This window comes from Caenorhabditis briggsae (genome assembly GCF_000004555.2).
Source record: "Caenorhabditis briggsae complete genome, chrX, whole genome shotgun sequence".
Lineage (NCBI taxonomy): Eukaryota > Metazoa > Nematoda > Chromadorea > Rhabditida > Rhabditidae > Caenorhabditis > Caenorhabditis briggsae.
In genome coordinates, this window is record NC_013491.2 from 2,232,137 (window position 1) to 2,253,875 (window position 21,739).

The 21,739-nt window shown below is 40.3% G+C and overlaps 4 protein-coding genes across 4 annotated transcripts in view; 1 reads left to right on the top strand and 3 right to left on the bottom strand.

Moving 5' to 3' along the window:
* Window positions 1-50: 50 nt before the first annotated feature.
* Window positions 51-4,690, bottom strand: CBG16098 (the record flags this gene model as incomplete). Its single annotated transcript, XM_045238882.1, has 6 exons — window positions 51-153; window positions 200-932; window positions 1,347-1,627; window positions 2,007-2,928; window positions 3,382-3,566; window positions 3,777-4,690. 6 exons carry the CDS (start codon window positions 4,688-4,690, stop codon window positions 51-53), a joined length of 3,138 nt encoding a protein of 1,045 aa, XP_045095917.1.
* Window positions 4,691-13,860: 9,170 nt separating this feature from the next.
* CBG16095 lies at window positions 13,861-14,058 on the bottom strand (the record flags this gene model as incomplete). The annotated part of the gene is made up of 2 exons (XM_002643408.1): window positions 13,861-13,984; window positions 14,030-14,058. The coding sequence occupies 2 exons, from the start codon at window positions 14,056-14,058 to the stop codon at window positions 13,861-13,863; spliced, it is 153 nt and encodes a 50-aa protein (XP_002643454.1).
* Window positions 14,059-17,671: 3,613 nt separating this feature from the next.
* CBG16094 lies at window positions 17,672-20,576 on the top strand (the record flags this gene model as incomplete). The annotated part of the gene is made up of 4 exons (XM_002643407.1): window positions 17,672-17,862; window positions 18,188-18,460; window positions 19,646-19,698; window positions 20,338-20,576. The coding sequence occupies 4 exons, from the start codon at window positions 17,672-17,674 to the stop codon at window positions 20,574-20,576; spliced, it is 756 nt and encodes a 251-aa protein (XP_002643453.1).
* Window positions 20,577-21,430: 854 nt separating this feature from the next.
* Window positions 21,431-21,739, bottom strand: part of CBG16092 — a gene marked incomplete at both ends in the record, with an annotated part of 4,538 nt that continues 4,229 nt past the window's right edge. Inside the window, 2 exons of the mRNA XM_002643406.1 lie at window positions 21,431-21,599; window positions 21,644-21,739. The exon at window positions 21,644-21,739 is cut by the window's right edge and continues 494 nt beyond it. Of these exons, the coding sequence (XP_002643452.1) occupies window positions 21,431-21,599; window positions 21,644-21,739 (265 nt within the window). The remainder of the gene's footprint in view (window positions 21,600-21,643) is intronic.

A 21,739-nucleotide genomic window follows, 5' to 3' on the forward strand; every position in this document is an offset into this window, starting at 1 on the left:
TATTTTGAAATAAAACTGTGAGAAAAGTTTTGGTTAGTAGCTATGAGCAATCAGACAAATGTCATGCCATCCAGCTCCTCGTGGTTCTTGATGCATCGTTCCAGTTGGGCAAGGTCCGCGAATGAAGAGGTGTCCAGGATCTTTCCGAGGAGGCTGAAAAAAAGTTATAATCTTGCCATTCAAAAATTTTCCAACTCACGCATTGGCATATAACGCTCCATCCATCGTTTCTTTGGCTTTCTTCGCCGCGAGATGAGCATAGAGGACAGGAGCTGGAAAATTCACAGTACTGGTTGATCGGCAGAACAAGTAGGTGAGAGCATGGGTCACAGTCGGCCAGAAGGTTGCCGGCACCTTCCAATCGTTATGTAGCACGTAGTAGTGGGTTAGTCGAGCGAGTCCGATTTGTCCAACTTGAGTGGTTAGGAAGAAATCATAGTAGTTTTTAGTGGTCACCGTATCTTCCACCAAGGTTCCCGGCCGGACATTAAATCCTTGTTCTGCCAATCCTTCCTCCTCATTTTTCAGGAAAAATCTGGTATGGTGACGTTTGGTGACAACAATGTAGGTTAGTGTGGGGTTGAAGTCTGCAGCAATCGAACGACACGCCGTTTCCACACTCCTCTTCTCCTCGTACAGTGTTCTTTGGAAATCTCCCTCCGAAAGACCGTCTCTATAGATGACAATGTGGGCCGGACGCTTGCCGGTGAATTGCACAAAATTGCAGATTCGTTCCAGAATTTCGTTCTCGAATCGAACGATTCTCTCCTCGCCAACATCTTGAATCTTCGACGATGCGCGATATTCGGTGCAGTCCAGATCAATATTTCCGACAACGGTGGCAATCGACAAGCGTTTGACATGATCCTCTCCCTTCAAATCCCTAGTCGATGGATGCGAGACGTCGACGCCGAGAAGAAGAGTCGGTTCAGCTGTAAGTTTCTTCCATGACTTGTGGTCTCCATTTCTCTCAAGACGACGATGGGTTGTGCCCACTTTCCCCAATATCTTTTCCACGATTTGGCTAGTGAACTTGCAAGTGACTGGCGTTGATCCAATATTATTGAAGGTTTTTTTTCAGCATTCCTTGTGTAAATATGCCAACTTCGTTGTCCGCAAAAAACTTAAAGAGATCTGAAAATACAGTTAGTTGGAGAGATGGGAAAAGAACCACAAAAATGTATTTTTTAGTTGTTTTTTGGCCAAGGTTTGGAACTCTTCTCAAGAGTCTGGAGCAACATTTTCAAATAGCTCGGACACGGTCAAGTCAAGCTCTAGACTCTAGAATACGCTCACAATTGCCAAAAACCAACAGAAAAAAAACTACTGTAAATAAAACAACTCACTGTAATCGTTCTGGAAATCCTGGCGTTCAAGATTCAACGTGGTGAATCGCACTTCAAAAATCACGAATACCAGTGGAACGATCACCTCATCCTCGCTTTGCTTGTACTCGTCAAGATTCTTTTTGAGACTGATGAACCAATCCAAGATCGTTCCAGGCAAGTCTCTACCCTGGAGGTATTCCGTACTTCCTTGGATTGCCGCTTGGCCGAGCTCTGGAATCTGCCAGCAGACCGGTTGTCCGGCCTCGTGAATGGCACGCATCAGATGGTGATAACCGGAGCTGGAAATTAAAATTTCTTAATGTCCCGAAGCTATTTCTACAATTTGAATTAGCCTAAAGCTATAATTTTTGAGATTCAAACAAAAAGATTTTTTTGTGTTCTTTGTCGAATTCTCAAAAATTCTCTTTTCAACAATTTAAGCGTGCCTAAAACTATCATTTCTGAGTTCCTCAAAATTTTGAACTCAGAAGGAATCAAACTTTGGAGTTGTGGACCGTAAATTTTGGTGCCCAAAACCCGCTAAGCCATTTGGTGCAGTTTTTTTTTTTGAAAAATTTCATTTTTAATAGTTTCTTGGTTTTCTGACCAATTTCAAGCGATTTTCAAGGATTTCTTGTGTCTAGAAATGTTAAAGCCTCAAAAAATTTCAAGTCTTACTCGTCTATCTCGAATCCTGTTGAGTTCATAGGAGAGCCGATCTTCAAGATGGATCCTAACAAACGCTTCTTGAGCTTCGGCGCGTTTCGATTCCGATTCCTCATGTAGACAGCGTCCTCCAGGACAGTACGGATCGGATCATTAGTCAAAGCTTTCCACTCTCCTCGATTCTCCGTATCCATGAACGTCGTGTTTCCATAAACGACTTCAGGAGCTGGAAGAAGGCACGCTTTGACGCTGAGCATCTCCTTTCCAATTCGGATTCCATGATTCTGCATGTAGCGATCCTCGTTGTCCACGATTTGTGGGCAGTCTCCGATTGCCTTCTGACCAATCACATGCCGAAGAACGAGACGACGGTGATCGGCGGAGAGAGTCGTGTATTTGATGAGATCCCCCTTCAGCTTCTCCGTGACGGCTCCCGTATAACGAATCGGATCAACTAGCAAGCTGACAAGCTCCATTGGATAGAGCACAAGACGGTGTGGATTCATTTTGGATGGCTTTTTCTGGAGGCATGGAAGATTTGGATAGCGAATACGGTAGTTGTAGGCAGCCAGAAAATATTCAGCGACTGAAATCTCGCGTCTAGCTCTCTCATCGAAAAACTCAAAAGTTGAATTTGGCCCGAATTGATAGAATTTGAACTCGCGGCCTCTGGACTTCAATCTTCTCAAATCGGTCTGATGGCACTTTCCCTCCTTGTCAAATGTAATGCCATCCTCAGGGGAGAAAATCAGCGTCATCTTCTCAAGCACGCTCGACATCAGTTGGATATTGCTCTCTGTCGGTGTTGCCCTCTGCATGTCCGAATCCCATTCTCCATCAAGGATCTGATCGTTTTCAAGAGTTTCTCCATAAATGAGTTCCCAGAAAAGACGGACCAGTGGATAGCCAGGACGAGTGAACAGCGTGTGGGAGACTGAAAATTTGGATGGTTGATGAATTCAGAATACCGTATTCATATTGACACGGTAACCATTCAAATGGAACGCCATCGGAAACGTTAACTTTAGGATTATGTACTTCATTTTTTGTAGAAGATGTTGAAAAATGGTTAACTAAAAAATTGTATATCATGATATCAGCAACATTTTATCAGTTGATCACTTTCTGCTATCTCTTACAGAAATAGAGATAACTGAGCTTAAAGTGCGTGTGTAGGTTGAGGTTTTATTAGATCATATACGATAGTTTTTGACTTTTAACTTTGAGCGAAATTATCTCGGTTCCTGTTTAAGATATCAAAAATTTGTCAATTAATAAAATGCTTGTCATAAAACCAACAACATTTTATCAGTTGACTATTTTTCGATATATGTTACAGTAAATGAGATATCTGGGCTCAAAGTTAACTTCCTGGTAGGGAACTTACCATCGAAGCAAGCAGTAATCCCAATTCTGAGATTAAGTTTGATCGCCACTGAGAATCCGATGCGGGCGTCGACTCCATTACGATGCTTTACAAAGACTGGAGCGTCGGCGAACGCTCCTTTGTCCAGCCGGCCTTGGAGTAGAAAGATGGATTTCTTGAAGACAGAGAACTTGTTTCCGGTTTGCCTGAAAATAGAGAATTTCGATTTACCGTCCATACTCTAATAGAAAGCCGTGAACTTTAAGCTTATATATTTCAATTTTTATAAGAGATACTAAAAATTTGTCAACTAATAAAATGTTTGTCATAATATCAGCAACATCTTATCAGTTGACAACTTATGAATATATTTTACAGGAACCGTGATATATGAGCTCAAAGTTAGATAAACTCACTTTGGCCATCTGACTCTCGCCGTAGCAATCGCATCCACCAGTGTCGAAATCAGTTGACTATCCTGACCATTCGTAGCCAGCTCAGAGTTCAGCTCAACGCAGCGAGTGTACTTATAGTAGAACCAGTTTCTATTCCGACCTCTGACTTCGTTCTCGTGACTTGGAAGTTTCTTAGTTGACCAAATCAAATTCGCATCGTTGTAGATAAAATCCCTGGCTGGTGGAAAGATGTGGTTGGGGACCGTTTGTAGAATTTCCCAAAACATTGGTCCAGCTTCTTCCCTCTTTTCCAACTTCTTTCGTCCCTTGAAGACATCAATGTTGTATTCATAAAGAATAATTGATGTGGTTGGCAAGTGAACTAGTGCATGGTTAGTCAGAAGCTCGGTGTTCTTCCCGCAACGTGGATTCTCGTATATCGAAGTGTCCGGGCGCTCGTAGAACGTCTGCTGGTTGTGGGCCAAGTCTTTCTTGGCAACTGGCATTCTCGGATGATCGGCGCCACCGGAAAGCTCTCCTGGGTTGGACGTTCCGGCAGTGCATCGCTGCGGAGCGCGGTAGCCGTATTGTAGGTTCATGTTGTTCAAGTTCATTCGGTCCAATTGGGGGACGATATTGTGAAGAGATTGAAGATATTCTCGCTCATAGACGCCACGAGCGTCGGATTCTCCACGACCGCATCCACGATCGCTGTAGAAGCAGTTGTCCTGGCCGCCACCTCGGTACCGATCATTGTTTCCGTTTTGGTAGTCGTTACGTCTTGTCGTATTGTCGTTGTAGCCACCATCGTATCTGTAGTCGTTACCACCACGTGGATTGTTCCTGTTGTCGTTACGATCGTTGTAGTTGTCCCTGTAGCCACCACGATCTCCACCTCCTCCACAACGATCGTATTCGTCGTTGTAGTTGCTCATTTTGAGTTGTGCTGAAAACAAGGAAAATTTTCTGAATGGAGAGAGAGAGAGAGAGAAAGAGAGAGAGAGAGATCCTAACACTTGTGAATCCAAAAATCTTGAAATAAGAATCTTGAAAATTGGAAGGACGGTAAGTCTAAAGGCGGGAAAACTATATAACTTGCTGATATTCCTGACAATGCGTACCCTAGTTGCGACACTGAGGTCAGGAGGAGGAGCCGTGTCATGTTATGGGGTAGCGATGGGGAGCCCGGAGAGACTGTACCATCAGAGGGGGGAAGAGAGAAAGAAGGACAAAAAGGGGGAAACGAAAAGAAAAAAGACATGAGTGTGAGGTGTAAGGTGCGGGCCTTATATGCGACAGTCCGGCGGGGAGGAGCCGCGCTGTTTTATGCGTTGGCGAGGTGGAGCGCGGAGGGACTGTGCCATCAGAAGAGGAGACAGAGAAGAGGGAAGGTTAGGCGCGGAGTGGTACGGGGCTCGCCCGTTATGAGGCCATAATAAAAGTGAGGGGATGGAAAAATGGCTATTAAAAAGCGACAAATCGTAGTTTTTATGACCATTATGCAAAAAAGGAACTACGGGATACTGTAGAATCTGTTTTCGAAAGTGATCTTTTAACACCTAACACAAAAGCATTAGAGCATTTCAAAACCTCTATCAGCTACCATTGGACTATATAGCCCACTCGGTTTTACGCCGTTGGAATCACCAATCAGCTTTTACAGGGTGCGCCAATATCATTGCAACCAAAGTTTAGTGGGGTCTGGTGATCCCTGTAGAATTTTTAGACCAATTATTTTGTACGTATTATTTTCAGCATGTCTTGATCACCTTATTCTCAAATTTTCAAGTCTTTAGGCTGACTTTTACACGAATGGTGACTATTTCTATACACCTATGCACCCTCGTCGAGGTGGGCAAGAGAGGGGTGGGCCTAAGCAGCATCGGAAAAGCTCTCGGAATCAAACGAACAACCTAGTGGACAGCCATCGAATGTTTCTAACAGATGAATACGACCAAGAACTGTCTAAAAACGTCAGATCTCAAACTTTTATTGCTCTGAAGAGAAACAAGGCTTTCAGAGAATGAGTTTGTCGAAATTCGCACCGAATAATGAAAAACTGAGCCTGGAGCTCCAAATGAGCAGTAAGTCAGTCAGTACAATCGTCAAAAGAGTGCTCGGGCTAACCACGTTTCATGTCCAAAAGACGAAAACTCGGTCGAGAAATAAAAATTTGGTACGCATCCAGAAGTGAAAATCGACATTTGCTGGCACGCACCAAAATTAACACATGAGGATGAAACCATCGAGTTTTTTGCCCGAGATCTGAGCTAGCTAATAATCACGGTAGGATGGCCAACCGAGCTTCATATCCATAGTACGTCATGGTTTTTGGTTAAAACCTCCGAATTCGATTTTTTGTAGATTTTGGGTGAAATTCAGCAAAAAGTACTAATAGGAGGAAACTTTTTAGAGGTATGTTCTTCCGTGGACAAAATACTATTCTGGAAACCATGTTTGGACTGTTCTACGGTGTTTTGGTCTCACTCACAAGCCAAACACCGTTCAACCAGAGAGCGCGGTCAAATTTTCAAGATTCGGTACGACTTGCGGATGGTCACCCATGTCGCCAGACATGATTTTGGTTGACAATTCCGCATATGTAATTTTTCAGTCGAGGGTCCCAACACGTCCACATTCTAATTTGGAGTCATTGGGGAAAAGTTTGGACCCAGGACGGGCGCAGTTATCCCCAAAACACCTCCGTGCCACAGTAGACGGGTTTCCGAAGAAACTCATAGATGTAGTGATGATCAAAAGCAACCGCATCAAACAACTTTGATAATGTCATTTTTAGAAAGTATTCAGTAAACTATTGCCAAATTTTCAAGTCTATTCGAGTATTTTCAGAGAAGTTACAGCACTTGAATGTGTTGCAATAATTTTGGCACACCCTGTATATGTTTCCAATCCCCAATTTGCTCATGAAGCTGCTCATGAAATTAAAATCAAAGTTTTCGTTTTCTGTAATGAGAATTGTACCTGGGAAGCTCAATGAGATTTGTAGAGTAGAGCCATTGTTTTCTTCAGAGACAATTGAAATCTTTTGATAGTCAAAATTCTTCAGCTTGCACGTGTTTATTGATAACTTGATTAAGAATGTACCCTCCTGCAAAATTATGGATGATTGAATCAAATCGTTTCTCTGATAAAAATACCTTGAAATTCTGCAATCTTATTCTGGCACGGTGGTTCTCATCGCCTCATTATTTCACCCAAAAGCGTTAATCCACATGATGGAGGATGATTCGCTGGCATGAAGACGAATATTTTCCAATTAGCTTAGCATTCTCCGAACATCTTTGTGACAGTCTTTTGATTTCTTTGATAATAGCTGAAAAACCAAAAAGGCCGTGTTTATTAGGGTTTATTGGGAAAAAAGTTTGGAGAACTAATTAGGAAAAATACATTAGGTCAGTAACAGGAGCCAAACGATGTTTTGAATTTTGGTGTTCAAATAAATCTCAATGAAAGTCTGAACTGGGAAAAATGGAAACCACGAACCACAAATAACGGAAACAGAAGAAAGATCACCAGACGGCATGAAGAAAACGGGATCAAATGAAAACGGGAAGAGGATAGTGAGAGAGAATGACCGAAAGGACCATAATGCGCACGTGTAAGTTAGAATCACGGAGAGGTAGAGCAAGAGCGATTGCACACTACTATGGCCCGTTACGTCCTCTGTACGAGTTGTCGGGGTCAAATCTCTGCGAAAGAATGGCAGCCGACGAGAGACACACCGACCCATCAACAGGAGGTTGTCCGCAGATGAGCGGCTCTTTTCCTATGACTATCTCTGTCATTTGCACACTTGTGGAGGTAGAAGAAAGCCTATTATTGATTTTCAATTAGCCGCGCCCACCGATTCCCTCTTCATCGCTGCGGCTCTCTGTTTGCGTCTACAACCATGAAAATAGTGCAAGACGTTTTGATATTTCAAATCATTCGCACTCAAATGGCTGATACCTGATTTTTTTGGCCTATTTTTGTACATATTCCTTTGATTTTTCTGATTATTTTATTAACTAACCTACTTCTCATCACAAAGAAATTCAAAAAATGTGATGTTTTTCAAGTTAGACAGAAAAATGAAACAAAAAACGGACCAAATTTACTGATTATAAATTGAGGGTCTTTGATCTGGCTTAAGCACTTGTTAGAGATAAACGAAAAGGGGAAGGAGTTTAAAGTCTAATCATTTGAATTAAAAATCTCTAAAGTTCGGATCGGAAAATGTCTGGATTGATTTTTTTTTCTAGAAAAGAAAACGAAGATAGCTGAAGACGGAGAAGCTACTAGAAATGATCTCCCGGACAAAGTCGTTGTTAAAAGAAGTGCTTCATCGAGTATGTTGTCAGCGAGACAAAAAGCTTCCCTCATCTTCCTCCTCAAACCGTTTGGTGCCATCAACAAGACCGAATATTCCGACGTCTTCTTCTTTTCCCAGCTTCAGATGATCGGAGCCAGAACCAACTCCAAAACAAGCTGATGGATTCTCAGGAATCGACGAGGATGATGATCAATTGGAAAGGCAAAAATGAGCAAAGGAGAACGATTTTAATGAAGCTTGAGTTTATCAAAGATGAGGACTGTATGGAATTCTGGAATGTTCGAAAAATGAGAAAAAGGCTGCTGCGGAACGATCCAGAAAAGAAAGATTGAGCGCTCAACGTCGCCAACAATTTTTTCTCTTTTTCATTTTCGAATCTCTTTTTTTTCATTTTTGAATGTATGAACTTTTTGAGTTTATTTTTGTGAATCACATATCAAAAATTTCGGGATTTTTAGAATTTTAAGAAATGGAGCAAGTGAGAAAAGGAGAGGGAGAGAAAGAGAGAGAGAGAGAGAGAAAGAGAGAGAGAGAGAGAGAGAGAGAGAGAGAGAGAGAGAGAGCACCAAGAAAGCCTAACATTCGCAAGATGGGTTTTCTAGGCCATTTGCTTTGGTGGCATAACTTTCTCCAGTGAAAATTCCAGGTCACCAATGGCTTGAAAAACCAAATGAATTTTATGCTACTTATAGGTCATTTACCATGAAAGCCTGAAAAACTCAACTTGCTGAAATAAGGCGACCATGTCAAAATGCCTATTCTCCAGTAAATATCTCATTGTCAGGCCGTTTTTCAAAAATTTTAATATGGTGACTTAACCCTTCGCAAGTTGCGTTTTCTAGGCCACCAACCTTTTCGGCCTTGGAATAGTCTAAAATTCACATGTTTCATCTTCTAGATAATATTGAAATGGTGGCCTAAATTGGGTAAGTTGAGAATTCTCGGCCATAATATCAAATGACGAAAAAACCACACGCGACAGCACACTCTGTGTCTCTCTTGTTTTGCATTTGAAACTAAATCTCTAGTCTTTTCCCTACCATTTGCATCACTGACTCATCACTCTTGCTCTGCGTCTCCTCATCTCTTCATAAGGCTATTTAAATTTTTGGCGCCACTCATATACCATTCTATCTAGCGACGACTGAGGTCTGATGTGTTTCGGGCTTCAGTTTTAGCTCCCCATGACGACTTAACTGGATAGACGTCTAAATTCAGGAACTTTCGAGGCAACCTACTTAATGGATGTCCGAAATTCTTTTTTGATTTTTCTAGAAATTATTTTATCTATTCCTACTTAACTTCATGGCACAGGTGAGTATTATATGTTCGAGGAGCCTCAACTAGACTGGATCGACGAATTCTATTTCAGCAAATTGCCATAAGCCAAGGAGGAAGAGTCATCGGACGCCAAACAAATGACTTCTACGATCCACAAGATGACCATGATGAAGGATCAGATGAGTACGAAGACATGGCTGATGTTTTGGATTACTGTAGCTAATATGACCCTTCCCAAAGAAGTGCAAGACTTCATGGAGTCGCAGTTTGGGAAAGTTATCCCGATGACAGAGGAGGAACAATCTGGAGAAGTTAAAGGTATTTTTGATTAGTTCTATGAATCTTGAAAACAATCAACTACAAATAATCAAACTGATAATTTCAGGATACATACAATATTCCAATCGGAAACCTTCGCAAAAGCGCTCGAGGAGTGATAAGATTCTAATTTTTAAAATTGTCTTTAATTGTAAGCGTCTCATTCTTTGAGTTGTAATTTTTTTTTGAAAAAATGAACCTGTTATAATTATTACTGTGAAACACATAAAAAAAAATTTCAGGATGATTTCAGGAACCTAAAAACGTAAAAAGTTATCCTTTTTGATACGACAGTGTCTTTTGTCTCTGAAATTCGAAAATACAGTGCTTGCTGTCCAGGCATCGAATGCTACTGGGGTTATTAGAGTATCTTCCTTCTTTTCCTTCTCAGGTTTGTCTCTCTTTTTCCAGAAACACAAATACTTCGAAACAAGATACTTGGAAGAAGCATACTTGGTATTGTTTCTGCCCCTATTGCGAAATAAGATAACTGATAGCAGCAGGCTTGATATTGATTTTTCACATCGCCCCGCCCACCAGCTTCCCCGTCATCGCTTGCTCTCTCTGTCTGCGTCTCCAACAACATAAACTGATCGCTTTTTTGGCATTCCACATTATACGCTCTGAAATGGCTGGTACCTGATATTCCACCGGCCTTTCGGGAAGATTTCCAGATAAAATCATAAAAATGAATGGATTCTGGAAATCTTCCTATTGATTTTTGTCAATATCCTACTATTTAACCACTACTTATCCAACTATTTATTACGAAAAAAAGTCGAGTGAGGTGAGTCAGGTACTTCAATTTCAACTAAAAATTAGACACAACTGGAGTTATACCAGAACGAATTCATCCGTTTGCGAATCAATCGTTTCTCATTCTAGCTAAAAATATATACTTTTTCAGGTTTCACTTCAAAGAAAAAATTGGAGAAGCTTCAGTCAATTTGGAAAGGAGATAAATTGGATGAGTTGTTCCAGGAGAACTAAGAAAGAGCAAGAAAGGGGAGACTTCGAACTAAAAATGGAACAGGTATGACCGAAAACAAGTGTGCAGTGGGAGCTACTGAGAAGAAAAAGTTGGAAGAGCAGAAGGAACGTCTGAAGAGCGATATCGAAACATCAAGCTTGGAATGCTCCAGAATGAACTGTGATTGGAATTAGTAGGATCCAACAAACTGTTCGCGGATGCCATCAAGAAGTAATTGGAGTTGAAGATGCGCGGTCTGGACCGCAAAATTGAAAGAAGACGGAACGGAATGCACCGGAAATGGAAGAAGGAGAGGAATAAAGATACAGTAAAAGAGTCAAGATGATGACGGAGCTTGATTGTGAGTGGTGCCTTCGGATCGTAGATATGTAGACTGAATTTTAAGCCTAGTGATTCTCAAGGCTGCCTATGCCTAGGTTTAAGATCAGTTCTTAGCATTAAAATAAACTAGAAATAATCAAAGTCCTATTTTCAGAATTCGTCAACAAAAGGAACATCTCGGAGATATTTTTCTCATGACTCCAGTCTAGTAATTTTTAAATTTTAAATTTGTGCTTTAATTCTCAAATTGTAATTAGTTTTCCAGTATATGAACCTGTTATTTTTATCTTTGTCAAAAACATCTCAAAAGTTTTGGGTAGCCTAAACAACAGCAGAAGTCACGGCTGTGGACCAAGACTAACACTAGCCAGAGAAACACCCTACCAACCAACTCCCAGTGGGGCGCAATTTAGCAAATATTTGTCTTGTCGAAGAAACAACATACCTTCTACCCCTGCGCTTAATGATCCATAGTTTGGAGAATGTCTCATAGCACCGTCAGTAGCACTTCAACTTTCAGTTAAAGTCGGTTTTTCAGTGTTTCCCAAATGTCGAATGCAGAGGTTTCCAGCTCAACACTTGATAAAGGCGTCTCGGGTCGTTCCAGCAGAACACCATTTTGACTCAACTGCAATCGATGTCGATTCATTACATTATTCTTGAATCAAATTCACAAATCCTGTTCAATCTTGAGCGGGGCGAGTATTTTATATTATCTTGGTCATCATGAGAGAAGATCTAGGTGATAGAAGAAGCATGTCGTTCCCATCATCGGCTTTTTTCCATCTCTACTGGAGCTTCATGATCATGTTGGTAGGTGGATATTAATCCAGTTGCGACATAGAGTTGGACAAATCCATATATTCCAATGCGACCGCCTTGTTGTAACTGAAATTCTCTACTTCAATGAAAATTCTCCAATCTGTCGAATAGCTTATCTTACTAGAAGGTTTCCTTGTCGAGCCAGCATAAAACATGTGGTAAGTAGAACATCTTCCGTATGATATCATTGATGAGACGAAGAGGATTCTGCTTTTTCGTGTGTTTTCGAATTCTGGTGTTTTGCTTAATTATCGAAGAAAGCCTGAATTGCGAACGATGGACACTGCGGACCACAAACGAAGAGAGCAGAAAAAGGTAACCAGACGGACCGGAGCTAACAAGATCGAATGATTAACGGGAGAGGGAGAATACATGTGGCGATTGTCTGTCGACGAGAACAACTGAGCAACAGTTTGGGGTCAGATCGGATGCTGACCGAAGGAGGGGAAGAAACACAGAGATGGGACCATCTTGCGCGCGCGCGTTTGGATGAACCACAGTGACAGAAAACAACACAGTATCGATTTTCCATCTTGCTGCGTCTCCGCCATCACACACACACACACACACACACACACACACACTCTCTCTCTCTCTCTCTCTCTCTCCATCACCCTTGCTGACTTCTTATTCCATGCACACTGTGTTTATAATGGCTGGTACGTGATTTTCCACCGGCCTTTCGGAAGATTTCCAAAGAATCCTAAAATGAAAGGATTCTGGAAATCTTCCTTTTATTTTTCCTGAATATTCTATCATTTAACCCCTACTTATTCCACTATTTATTGCTTAGAAGTTCGAATGAGGTGAGAATTCTGGTTTTTTTTAAATTTCGACTCAAAATGAGAAAATTAAGAAACTCGCGAAATTCAATCTTACTTATAGTAAAAGTTCCTATCAGTCGTTTGCGATTCATTTTTGATCAGTTCAAAATTCTACATGACGAATTTTCAATTTAAAAAAAAAAATCATATTTTCAGGTAACCGTCGTTTTCCCTTAAGTAAAAAAATGGACGGAAAGGAAAACCGAACATCAAGGGCCCATGATCGTCTATTTGGCTATGGAGTCTTTGGCACGAAGGATACCAAGATCCCAATTCCGAACCAGCCTTGGCTACCATCGAGCAAACTACCTAAATTTTGAAATTTCTCTCTTTCGTTTTCGAATGTTAGTATTTTTGAAAAATATGAATCTTTTAGAATTATAGTTGTGAATCACATTGCGAAATTTCAGGAAGTTTTCAGGAACCTAAACCATGAAGTGGTTTTTCACATTTGAAACAAATAGCATTCCAATCAGATTACCAGCTGTCTTCTAGAATGAAGATAAAGGCTCACTTAGAAGGCTACGCTTTGGTTCAGGTACGGCGATTCTCGTCTACTCGATCATCTCCTCCTTGATATACAGCCTGACTTGTAGAGTGAATTAGAATTCCTGAAGTGTTGACAACCTTCGCGGCGTTGCTTTTTCTCCTCGAATGGACCACAGAAGGAAGCAACTACATCGGAATCACTTGAGATTGTGGCAGAAACATTTCTGTTGTTCTAAGCAGCAAAAATCTTGGAGGTGCCTCACTATTCACTTTAACCGGGAGCAACCGTTGTCCTTATAATCTCCAGACGATTTATTTCTTAGGCTGTGTCTGAAAAATAGTATCTTTTGAAATGAATTGACAATATTAAGTGAACTTACATTACAATCTTTTGACTGGGTGCTCATGGCTGGAGCAAGCATTTTCAATCATTTGTGGAGCTTCTGGAGTCATAAAAAGGCTTTGAAGCTCTTGAAGATTCAGAATCAATTTCAGATTCCCACTATTTTGCTGCGAATAATTGAAGAAAAAATCCTTTTGAATCGCAGTCCATCATACCATCCTGGTTAGCATTTATTGAAAGTTCAGGGAGGGATTTTTGATCTTTCGGAGCTGGAACAACAATCTCTGGGTCTTCTGGATCTTTTGCTCAACGCCAAGCATCTAGAATATTCTGAAAAGTTCCATGCACCACTGGATTTTCTTGCCACGCGATGCTTCTCGCTTTCAGCCCGTCGCGTTTTTCCACTTTCCGTCTAAATCGAATCCTCTGGCAGCTTTCCCAAAGTGTCCTCCACTTGCTGTAAATCTCTTCCAATAACTCGCTCTTTCATGACGTTTGGTAGTGGTTCTGAAAGAATGAGAAATAAACTTATTGGAGAATCGTCTGGCTTACCTGAATCTTCTAAGGTGAATCCGGAGCATTTAGAGCGTTCTAGAGATCTTTTGGAGCTGTTTAAAGTGGTCAAGAGCAATTTAATGGAGTCCAAGTTGGTAACGACGACAATCAATCCGTCATTCGACTTCAGCAGGTTTTCAGGTTGCGGACAGCATCAGAAGTCAATCATTTCAACACGGAGGCGCATCAACTCTTATTAATAATTCTTCCTTTGGCAACTGTAGTGATTCGAAAGCTGTTTGAGTCTTTGCTGGATGCCTGCCATCTGATTCTCCGCCGATTCATTAGCTTAGACATCCCGAATCTAAAAAACATTGACTATGAGAGACTGTTTCTGGTACTTCTTCGTTGGTTGAGCTGACCTCATTAGCCTAGTCTGTTTGTTTTTTAATTTGAAGCATTTGAACTGGTGCATCTTAGAAAGTAAAGCGATCCGAGAACGAAATGCCATGAAATAAATTCTGGAGCTCTTATGCAGTCTGAAAATAAGCAATTTGATGTGGTGGTAACTGAAATGTAATGTTTTTGGCACTGAAAAAAATTAAAGCCATTCACCTCACAGCCAGTTTTTCATTTCTGGAAATATCAATGACGGTGCAAGTCGCCTTCTGGGAATGTGATCATCCATCATTGCAAATACTTCAACTTCACTGGAGCTTCATAACCATCTCGTTCGGCGAATACAAATCTAGTTGAGACTCAGGCGTCGGCAGGTTCTTATGTCCTATCGTGGTGAAGTACCTGAAACGCTCCAATTTAGCTTGGATTCTCAAATATGTGAAAACAACTCACCTTAGTGTAAGATGCTCGAGTCCGAGCAGCAAAAAATCTGTGTCGCAAGTTGAATCTATCCCGCTTGAGCAGTGACATCACGCCATCACATGTAATATTCACAAGGACACCTTGATATCCTATATTCAAGAACCCTCGTTCTGAAACATATGTCACCCAAGAAAACTGGTCGGAGCCGATCGATAAGCGTGAATTCGTGAACGAAACTAGACCAAGGCAAGAACTGACGCTCTCAGATCAGTTTTCAGTGTTTTCAAGGGAGTAGTGCCGTCTTACTAGTAATTGCGAAAGTTTTGAGAAACTAATTGGGGGTTTTTTTTCAAATATTCTACGGAATACGAATTGCTCGACTGCTCATCCTAGATGTTTGGAACATTAGGTCAGTAACAGGAGCCAAGCGGTGTTTTTGAATTCTGGTATTTCAATGAGTTCACAAAGAAAACCTGAATTGCGATCAATAAACACCGCGAGACAACAAACGAAGAGAGCAAAACAGAGGTCACCAGACGGTACGGACAAAACAAGTACGAATGATATCCGGGGGGAGGAGAGTGGGCAAGTGAGAGAGACGGAGAAGGAACCATAATACCCGTGCATAAGTTGGAATCACGGAGGGGAAGAGCAAGAGCGATGACAACACATGGTCGTGTAATTTGTAATTTGTTTATTGATCAGGTGTAATATAACATTAGAGGGCAAGATATGAAAGACTCAGAAAATGCTCCTCACGAGGCCGATCTGAGTAGGGTAGGGAAAACGGGATAATTTAGATATTTGACACAGGAAAATTGTAACCAGTAGAAGAAGAGAAAATAGAGGAGCAAATGTTTTGTTACGCCTTCTTACGGTTTGTTACGCCTTTGGTATAGATTTTCTGAGGTCAGTTGACTGGTGAGGACGTCTGTCGACGAGAGACACACAAAAGTGAGCAACAGATAGTGGGCAGATCAATGGGGGAGAGAAACACAGGGACGGGACCAATTTGCGCGAGCGAGTTAGGTAGAACCACAGAGGAACAGAAGACAAAACATTTGAATTTCTAATTTTCTTCTCTCTCTCTCTCCCCATCTCTCTCTCTCTCCCTCTCCGGTTCCTCATTCAATACGCATTCTGATGGCTGATATCTGATTTTTTCGGCCTCTCTGGAAATCTTATTTTTTTCTGAATATTCTATTAATTAACAACTATGTATTCCAATATCTATTGCGAAAAAATTTGAATCAGGTGGGTATTCCTTTTTTTTCAACTAGAAATTAACCAAAGCGGGATCCGACTTTATAGTATCCCAAGTTTTGTGACTACTCTTCGAAATTTGTTAACAATACGCATTGTTCAGACGCTCTCTGGCAGCAGATGCCTCCAAAAGCTAAGAACATGTGGTCCAACAACTGCTCCAAACTTCTGAAGCTTCGACATAAGCAGGCAGACGAGGGATGGATCAAGATGCACTGAGAAATGGAGTACACAAGAATTTTTGAATAATTAGGTTTTCCTCAATTCTTCATTTTTTCATATTTTCTCATTTTTGTAATAGACTGGCCTACACACTGTCAAGTTTAAGCTCAATTATCTCGGTATCAAAGATAGTTCCTGGTTAACATTGAGTTCCTCAACATTGAACCCTCTAACTTTCAGCCAAATTATCTCGGTTACTGTGAAAGATTTCAAAAAATGATCAACTGATAAATTGCTTATCATAATATCACAAACATTTTAAAAATTAGGAGGCTCTTCTATTAGAGGTTTTACGGTATATTTAATCATTGTAATAGACTGGCTCCCACACTGTCAAGTTTGAGCTCAATTATCTCGGTTTTCATCAAAGATAGAAAAAAGTTGTCAACTGATAAAACGTTTGTAATATTATGATAGACAATTGATCAGTTGACAACTTTTTTGAATCTTTTACAGAAATCGAGCTAAATTGGTTCCTTACTTCCACCTCCAAAAAGAGAGGGGCGACAGGGAAGCTTTGCTGACCTTAATCCTATTTATCTCACTTTCTGTAAAAGATATCAAAAAGTGGTTAACTGATAAAACGTTGCTAATATTGATAAACAATTGATCAGTTGACCACTTTTTGATATCTGTCACAGGAACTGATATAAATTGGTTCAAAGTTAGACGCTAGATGACCCTTTTTTGAGGTTTTACAATATTTAAGTTTCTCAACACTAAGTTTCTTAACATTGAACTCTCTAACTTTCAGCCAAATTATCTCGGTTACTGTGAAAGATTTCTAAAAATGATCAACTGATAAATTGCTTATCATAATATCACAAACATTTTATCAGTCAACAACGTTTTGATATCTCTTACAGTAACCGAGACAAACTGGCTCAAAGTTAAAAGTTAGGAGGCTCTTCTATTACAGGTTTTACTGTATATTTAATCTTTGTCCCCGCCTTTTTTTTTGTTTTTGTCTACCCTTGCCGTTTCTGATATTTCCAGCTCCTTCCATGTTTTGTAATTTTTTTTTTGAAAATATGAACCTTTTATAATTATCACTCTGAATCATTTCACAACATTTTCAGGTTCGGGAACTTGAAACATGAAAAGCTTTTTCTCATTATATATAAGAATAGCGTCTTCTGTCTCTCTGTCTGAAAACCAGAAACCCACTTCATGCCGTCTTGTCCCCGAACATAACTGGTCCGATCAGATATTCACTTTTCGCCTTTTGTTCTCTTTGCCTTGTGCTGACATAACACCTCAATTCTGATACAACGGGCTCACTTCCCTCCGGACGGCACAGAGAGAACGGACCATCTGCACGCGTAAGATAGAAGCAAATACAAAGGGTTGGGAGGGGAGTACAAGAGCGTTTTCACATTTCCGAGGTCCGTTATGCCCTCTGTCCGAGATATAAGGGTCAGCTCTCTGATTAAGGATGTCTGCCGGCTGGTGACGCTTCAACCATCTCTTTCCGTGGAGTCAAAACAAGCGATGATGTCATTCTCACTGTCCTCTATCGATTGCTTCTACCTTCTGCGTCTCTCCCAACACTCGCTCTCTCTCCATCACCCTTGCGGTCATACGTATTTATTTTTATTTCATACGCTTTTTGATGACGGATATCTGATTTTCTTTCTGTCTCTGAATTTTGGGATTTTTCCTTTGATTTTTTCTGAAGATTATTTACTATTTAACCATTTAATTATGTCGGAAAAGTTTTTAAAAGGTAAGTAATCCATTTATTATTTAAATTTCGACTGAAAATGGCCAAAAAATAAAGCCATCGACCTAGATTCTCCAAAAAATTGGCTCTTCCAAGATATTACTTTTGAAAGATTCTGTTATGGTTTTGTAGTTTCAAACGATTCTTTGAAAAAATACATCTTGAATACAATATATCTCTTCCAGATGCGCAACTATCACCTGGGTGAGGACCAAATCTACCAGAGATGTCAAAGAGGTGGTGTTTTTCAAGGAGGTGAAGGAGATTCTGGATCGATGGGCTCTGGAGGAGAGGATGCAGAAAAGGACAGATGAGGAGAAGAGTATGCTGTCAGAAGAGGAGCTGAAATTGGATGGATCGAAAATCGCGGAGCTTCTGAAGCCGTTCGAGCTGCAACTTTATGGGTGTGATTGCAAGCAGCATCCACGAAAGAAGTACAGCAATACCAGAAGTCACTGGTGAAACATCGTGGGGATCAATGCGAGGCCGCTTTTTTTTAAATGTTCTTTTTTATTTTTGAATTGTAATCATTTTTAGAAAATATGAACTTTTTATAATTAACACTGTGAATCACATTGCAAAAGTTTCAGGATGTTTTCAAGAACCTAAACCATAAAAAGTTGTTTGTTCGATACTAGAATAGCTTCTTCGGTCTCTCCGTCTGAAAACGAGAATCACACTTCTTGCCGTCTTGTCGCTAAACATAACTAGTCCAATCAGATAGATTCCGCTTTTTGCCTTTTGCCCTTTTCGCCGTGTCACTCCTTTTGACATAACAGCTGAATTCTGATACAAAGAGCTCACTTCTCTCCGGACGGGACACAGAGAACGGACCATCCGCGCGCGTAATGTAGAAACGAATACAAAGGGAAGGTAGGGGGAGTGTGTGAGCACGTTGTCGTGTTCCGTTTGGCCCTCTGTCCAAAGTACAGAGGTCAATGAGAATGTCTGCCGGCTGGTGACGTTGCAATCAACTTTTTCCGTGTGTTGAAAACAGGCGATGGGAGCGATGATGTCATTCTCCGAGTCCACTATCGATTTCTCTCACCGTCTGCGTCTCCACAATCTCTCTTCTCCCTCCATCATTCTCGCGGACTTCTCATTTCATATACATGTTGATGACGGATATCTGTTTTTCTGTCTCTTGATTTTGGTATTCTTCCTTTTATTTTTCTGAATATTATTTACTATGTAACCATCTAATTATGGCGGACAAACTTTTAAAAGGTAAGAAATCTTTTTCCCAAAATCGACAAGAAAATTACTGAAAACAAAACGAATATAGTAATATTTATCGTTCGATTTCCCAAAAACCAGCTCTTTTAGGATTTGTGATGGGTTCCATTTTCAAACTTACTGACCATGCTTACTCTTATAGCAGCCCGCTGAACTTATTAACTTTGAGCTCAATTATCTCCATTTCTAAAATAGATATCAAAAAATGTGTTAACTGATAACATGTTCATCACAATCTCACCAATATTTTATAAGTTGACAGATTTTTTTATCTTCTACAGAAATCAAGATATATGAGCTCAAAGAAAACGGTTTCGGTGGGCTTCTATTTTAGGATTAGCTCACGAGTTTTCGGCTCTTTTACCTTTTCATTTTTAGTTAACAACTATAAAATATCAATTTTTCAGTTTCCGCTTGAAGTTCTACTTCACCGATCGGCGAGGACGTGAGGAGCAAACTGGTGAAATTCGACCACTGATAAGGAGATGAATAAGATGAAGATGGGAGATTGCGCGCTGAAGAATAAGGCGATGGTGCAGAAGCAGAAGAAGAAGAGGTAGGTCATTTTTGACTGGAAAATTAAGTTTAAATCAAAGAAATGACTCTAAAAAAAAGGCAAAAACTCATTTCTGGGTCATTGGTAATTAAAGATAAATACGGAAAGATGTATGCTATGCGAGCTCTAGAACCTCAATAACAATCGACCAGAATTGAAATTGGACCGGGCAAAATCGTTGGCCCACCGCTTTTGAAATCGATCGATTCTTATTGAAGGTTGTGAAGCTTTTCGAGCTCTGTCATCCGGTCTGATGTTTTGCTCACTACTTCAATTTTGAAGCGTGTTATCAGCCGATAAATGAATCAACCCGTCGATAAGTATGGGAGTATTTTTTTCGAGTTTTCAAACAAAACCCATCAAAAAGCGCAAATCGATTGATTTTCTAGTTCAGTTTTTGGAAAATTATGTGAAAGAAGTTTAGAAACTCTTCCATCTTTGAAAAAAACTGTTTTTGACCTTCTCATTTGATCTGAAACTGAATAGTTCCGCAAGTGAAGCAAAACTGATTCGTATTTTCCAAATTTACTAAACCTGTTCCAGACTCTGCATTGGTGTGTGCATTGACAATCCCGAGGACAACCATGCCCATTTTGCATCCGGCGAACACACAGAAGAGAGAATGGACGTACACGCCGGAGAAGTTGGCTGCTGTTCGATTGGAGACGAATATCAAGTTTCGCGAGAAGTATGAAAGTGTCATTACACCGGAGGAGGTGGAGCCGTTCGTGAAGAGGAGCTTCGAATGCAGAGATCCATTGAGGATGCTTATTAAAAATTAAATTTTTTTTTATTTTTTCCCGCTCGAATAAATTTGTGGTATGGTTAACTTTTTTCTATATTTTTTAAGCATTTCAGGAACACGGCGGTAAAATAATATACATGGATTTGAATCTAGATTTCGCGTTTTTTTTCAGTCTCGTCGACATTCTCTGCGTAACGACTCAAGTAACGAATGCATAGTCAGGAACGTCTGTTCTCGCCTCTAGATTTCAATTTAAGTAGAAAAAGAGACTTTCTGAGCACTGACTAGTTGAGAGGAGGCTGTGGGGAGCCACAGTGCACCTTAAGTGCCACTATAATTATAAGACCACTAGCGATTCTCTGTGTAGATGTGTTTCTAGTTTTTGAATACAGATAAAGTATGAATTTCTATAATACATATAAATAATTTGGGAAGAAATTGGAAGACAAATCATTAACATGTAAACCTGTATGGACACGGGGGGATAACAATTATTAAAGCTCATGTATTATCAAAAGTATTCGAGAGAAAAAACATATAGAATATTTTACACTGGAATATTATGGGGGAAAACACCGGTTTTTAAGGGTAGAAAATAATTCGAATCGCAAGATGTGGAATTTAAAAAATTAAAGCACTGTGATATTTCAAGCTTATCATATAATAAATAATCTAGAGGCCACAACAGGGAGTGATACAATTATTTAAACTACATTAAATCAGGAATTTTAGACAATTAAATAGAGAAAAACAAGATGAAAATCGACTAAAACAACGTGGGAACTGTTACTGTATATTGGAAATCGAAAGTCTTATAAAGAAAAATCGGGCTAACCAACGGCTAGAATGGGAGCGCTAAATCGGGTAATACTTTTAATTTAAAGCAAATTATTATGCAAGGAGAAATGTGTTATTCCTCCAGCGGTATTCAATTGGTGCAGACGGACCAACTCCAGGAACGGCCTCATCCAGAAGATCCAGCAAGCTGTTGTAGTGATATCCAGATTCTCGTTGATTCTCGATAAGTGTATAAAGATCCGCAATCCATGTAGTCTCTTGGCTGGGAAAATATTGATAAGGATTGGCATGCTGAAAAAACATTACATCTTGGGATTTTTTTTTACTATTGGCGCGTTCAAAGTTGATTTCCAGGAGTAATTTCCTGGAAAAACGCTGTCCAAAGCTGCCATTTTTTCCAGA